The sequence below is a fragment of the Micropterus dolomieu genome, linkage group LG02 (assembly GCF_021292245.1).
Source record: "Micropterus dolomieu isolate WLL.071019.BEF.003 ecotype Adirondacks linkage group LG02, ASM2129224v1, whole genome shotgun sequence".
Taxonomy (NCBI): Eukaryota; Metazoa; Chordata; class Actinopteri; order Centrarchiformes; family Centrarchidae; genus Micropterus; species Micropterus dolomieu.
This window is the reverse complement of record NC_060151.1, coordinates 19,337,022-19,342,271: the sequence shown is the minus strand read 5'-3', so window position 1 is coordinate 19,342,271 and position 5,250 is coordinate 19,337,022. Positions and strand designations below refer to the sequence as shown.

The 5,250-nt window shown below is 39.8% G+C and overlaps 1 gene segment (V, D, J or C); it reads left to right on the top strand.

The window, feature by feature from the left end:
• The first annotated feature begins 4,301 nt into the window (after positions 1-4,301).
• Positions 4,302-5,036, top strand: LOC123967481. The segment is given in 2 exon segments: positions 4,302-4,515; positions 4,608-5,036. Coding segments are annotated over 2 exon segments (378 nt in total).
• Positions 5,037-5,250: the final 214 nt, after the last annotated feature.

The window sequence follows — 5,250 nt, the reverse complement described above, 5'->3', positions numbered from 1 at the left end:
CGTACAGGAGCTGGCCGAGTGAAATGGAAAGGATTTGAAGACATCTACAGGCTGATGTGTGTAAAGTTTTCTTCCTTTCCAAGTAGCCTATCAACAAGGATGTTCGTTTGCGTTCAGTTGCCAATTCCACACCGGCGCCTCCGTTGTAAACTTTGTGCGACCAGCAAAAAGTTTTTGACCGCGAACAATTGTACATTTATACTTACACAGCATATATTACACACAGCAACGTGAAACTCAGAAAGAAACTCCAGCCGCTACTGCCAGTGATGGTTGAACTCAGCGGGAGAGTGTGGCATTATATCACCCAGTAATAAGTAGAGTAGCTAATATTAGTTTTTTAAGCAGTATATGCTGAGCAACTAGTTGGTAATAGGCCTAACTACTGTATATTATTTCTGAGTAACTTGCCCAACAATGGGTTGACAATAAGGATCAGATAAATTAGGTAGTCTTTGATTATAGCTTGTTATTGGCTATCTAATGTTTACTTTGACTTTGTTGTTGATTGATCAATCATATAGGCTATATAGGCTACACTTTGCTGTATGAATGGTTGCTTTTTAAGTTTTTATGTCCTTATGTGAAACGTTTTGGCATGTTATAAATTCATTTCTTGTGAATGGTTGTGACGGGGCTGTTTTAGACGGCTTTGATCCGCGGGGTTGCTCTGCGCTCCTCATCAACAGACAGGCAAACAAGTGCTCTGCGAGGTAACCATGGCAACGGCTTCTGTGTAACTTGCGTGATCCCATGAAACTGTCGCGGCCGTTCTCACGCACACGCCTGCCCGCTGCCAGAGTTGGAATGTCAGACTTTTTCCTACAGTTTATCAACAGACAAAGACTGATCTGCTGTTTGATCTGAGTTTCCTGAATAATATAACTGTTTCTTTAACAGTTAGGCCACCAGGTCTTAAACAGGCAGCGACCTTTGCTGCTGTCTCTTATTCATTAAAAATAATCTATTAACTTCAACTGAACTAATTTGAAAGTTAATAGTTATATTATTTAGTTATAGACTCAATTATTTCATGTTGCGTGTTGCACATTTAGCGTTTGAAGTTTGGTAAAACATTTATACAAAATAATTGTTGTTATAGAGAGGTGGCAATGGAGCAGTAGATTAGACACTTGTCTTTGATTCCCACTGCAACACATCCACCAAATAAGTTATTGTCATGGGTGCTGCTTTACCATCCATGTTTTAATAGAGCCGCGGCCAGTTTTATCGGGGTGTGGGGGGTCTCAGTATATTTTCCTGCTTTTTTGCCCTTTGCCAATCACATGACTGAAGGTGGCCTGCCACCATGCCTTTGTGACCCAAAAGTCCTCTCCATTATGGAAAGGGCCATGCCCTGCTTTCCATTAAAACGTTCCTGCATCCTCCTTGTCCAAAGGGGTTATAATTGAAATTGAAAGCTCAAGACAAGGACATTAACAGGGTTGTTTCTTTAAAGGGATACTTTACAAAACAATTTTAGTTAAATTCAACAAACATTTCCTTATGGGTTGTTTTTATGGCAAAAACAGAGCTGCTCGGAGTGAGCAGCAGGTGGCGTTGGCACGAGAATGTAAAGAAACAGCGGTACATTCGAACATGGTGGACTACACATATATACTGTACACCTACAGAGCCTGCACCGGGAACAATATGTTAAAGGTCCAGTGTGTAATATTTCTAAGGATCTATTGACAGAAATGCTATATAAGATCCAGTGTAATCAACGTGGATTTTGCATTGTTTGTAAATTCTTGTCGACTCAATAAACTGCTATATCAGAGTTGGATCTGTTTGTTTGTGTTTCATTTGCATATTAATATAACATTCACGACTGCCATTATTGTGTCACAGTCTAATATGCAAAGTACATTGTCGTCTGTTGTAAACTTTGTGCAACAAGCAAAAAGCTTTCAACCGTGAACACTTCTATATCTAATGTATTGAAGCATCTGCTGAAACAGCACAGCAACATGAAACTTAGCCTGTAGAAAGAAATTCGGCCGCAACTGCCAGTGAAGCATCCACTTGGCAGGAGAGAGTGGCGCAATGTTTTGTGTTTTGTTAAAGCACAGAATACTAAGTTAGGACACTTGCCTAGTTTTTAAAAATCTCAGCAAGTGGTGTTAAAAAAAGTCAGGAGAGACTTGCTTTGTTTTTTTGTATTTCAGCCAGTGGCGTTATCATTATCTATTGTAAAAATCATAGACATTCCTGCTGTTATGAATACGCAATTAGTTAAAATGTTTAAATAGCCTATATCCATAGCCTATACAATACAGCATCCTCTGGTCTGAGAGGCTTCTTGTAGAATTCAGGCAGTATAGACGCTCATCACTATGTTGAATACGTACGTTCGAAGAAGAAAAAGAATATTATAAAGCAGGTCCATTATCACAGAGAGAATAAACATGTTTCCCTCATACATTTTTGTATAAACTTTATCTAATGTGTGGTTTATAATGGACTGTGGTGCAGAAACAGTGACAGTGTTACACACTCTTGGCTTACATTTTCCATGTTATCTGTCAGTGGCCAAGTTACAATAACATTTGGTTTTACTGAATAATTAAATAAATATAGTTATATATTTATAACTTCACTATATCTACCTAAAGAAACCTCATTTCTGACTGGCTACTCTCCACTGTCTCAGAAGACGACACCAGAAGACGACACTATGTGTCAGCCACCTTAGCTGTCCTAACGCTCCCCTTGTCCACCAGTTCTTGTAGGAAGTACAGCACATCAACCACAGAGAACTGAAAAGGAATGGAGCGCCTTGAGTCGCACCACTCCTCAGAAATCTGCCTCTTACCAGTATAAAGGGAACAAGTGGATCTTGCATAATCTTGCACTCTAAAAATTGTCAATGACCTGCTCAGGTAAGCCACCAGTGTTCAGTTTCCACCTTTCACTGGCCAATCTCAGAGCACTATGCGGTCTGGGTGGGGGTGGTAGATTTCTCCGCGCACCTGGGACAGAAGATCCCTGCGTATGGGGAGAGGCCATGGCTCTCTGTGACCCAGTGCTTGGGTGGCCACAGTGGCACCACCAGTATCAGTGACAACCCCTGCTCCCTGACTCTGACAGGGCGGGGAAGATTAGGCTGAGAGAGGGAAATGCATAGAGCAGTACCCTCGGCCATGGGTGGGCTAGCACATCCACCCCACATCCACCGCTAAAGGTGCACTTACGTCCGAGAGGGAAAAAAACTGTGGACACAGAGTATCTATGGCTACAAACCAATCTCTTGGACTGATAGAACTGGGGTGGAAATGAACTTTTTGGCTCACCTGCCAATAGGACTGGTAGATGAAAAAATGAAAAAAACAGCCAAACAAATTTGTCAACGGACAAAATAATAACTTGCCTTTTTATGTCATGTAAACATTTGTTTCTGTACATTTAATTGAAATAATAAGGTATTCTGTCAAATACAAACTAAAGAAGACACCAGATTGAAATTTGAAGCAAAATTAATCAACTGTCATATAAAGTGTGTCAACACTATAGGCCTTATATTAATAGTAGGTTGTTTTCATTTATTAAATCTTTGTGCAAGAAAAACAGTCTACATTGGTCTGTAATTTATTAATGCTAAGTACTAACAAGAAAATCATAACCATTCATGCACAAAAATTACTGTAGGTTATAGTTTAATTCTTACTTTAATATGTCTATTTAAATTATTCATTTACAATAAAAGTACAACACTGGTTGAGGTTGCCTGCAAAAAGTTAAGACATTAGAAAAATCAGATAAAATTTGCAAATGAAACTGAGTTTTCATCATCTGTCAGTGAAGCATCACCTCTTAACTCTTCTCTCTCTTCCTTCCCAGGATGCACCTGCAGGCCTCCTCTCCTTATTTATAGCTCCATGTAAATGAAGAGGTCAAGTGTCAACTCTCTGTACAATCAGAGGGAACTGTCTCTGACTGGAAACACACTGATGGTTTCATTATTAACATTTGGTCAATCAGAGACAGTTTATCTCTAATGTGCGTGAATTATGTTCATATGTGCAGAGCCAGAGTACATCAGTATATCCTACAGTAGATGTTTATTATTAAAATATGAAAACACATGTTAAATTCCACCTAAAATGAGCAAATATGACAATTCAAAAACTATAAACAATCAGACTGATGAATCATTTATTTGAAAGTTAGGAAAGAACCAAATCTATGATAACAAACTCATGATTTTGTAATATCAGTGGGGAGACATTGCCTACACTGACAATAACAAAGACAGAAAATACTTTTCCCTTTACAGAAGATAAGAGACCAACAAATGTGACAAATCATGCAGACGTAAGCAAAGCTCCTCCTCCTGTCAGTCACTCTCAGTTTCAGTGTTGTATAAAATTGCTCCTCCAGCACCTCCTCTCCTCATCCTCCAAACCCTCTAATCTGTCAGCAGTAAGCTCACTTTCCAAGTTACAAGGCCATTCTCAGCACACACTGACACCATGCTGGGGACCCTCTGCACTCTCATCACTGCTCTAACATGTAAGGAGGCTGACTTACTGCAGCTTTGACCTCATGTTGGATTCATCAGTCTGTGTGTTTCTCTTGACTCCATGTCATCTTGTTGTTTCCAGGTGTGAGTGGTGTGACGGTGGTGACACAGAAGCCTCCTGTTGTGACGCTGAGGAAAGGAGAGACAGCCACCATGGACTGTAACCTGGGGACTGTTACTAACAGTGCTGCTCGCTGGTATAAACAGATTCCTGGAGGAGTTCCTCAGTATGTAGTGAGGTTTTATCACAGCTGGAGCTCTCCAGAATATGGCTCTGGTTTCTCTTCACCCAAGTTCACATCTACTCATCAGTCTCAATCAGATTATCGTTTGATCATCAACAACGTGGAGGAGGGAGACTCAGCAGTCTATTACTGTAAAACATGGGACAGCTCTGTGAATGAGTACGCATCACAGTGATTTACACTGTGACAAAAACCTCCTCACTGAACACTTCTGCTTTTTTTCTTAACAGGTAGTGAAGCCATCAGCCAATGTTTTCATGCTTTAAGACAAGAACAGAAAATATGTTTACTAGTAAATGTTAACCTCTGAAACACAAATTATCATATGTTATTCTGTTGTAAAAATCATTGTGTCTTGCCAGTTATCAGGCAAAGTGTATAAGGTTTGCAGCAGATTCTCATTTGCTAACTCTAAATACAAATAATGTGATAAATCTGTGCGGTGCACATGTGGTGATGATTGTTACAGAAACACTAGTA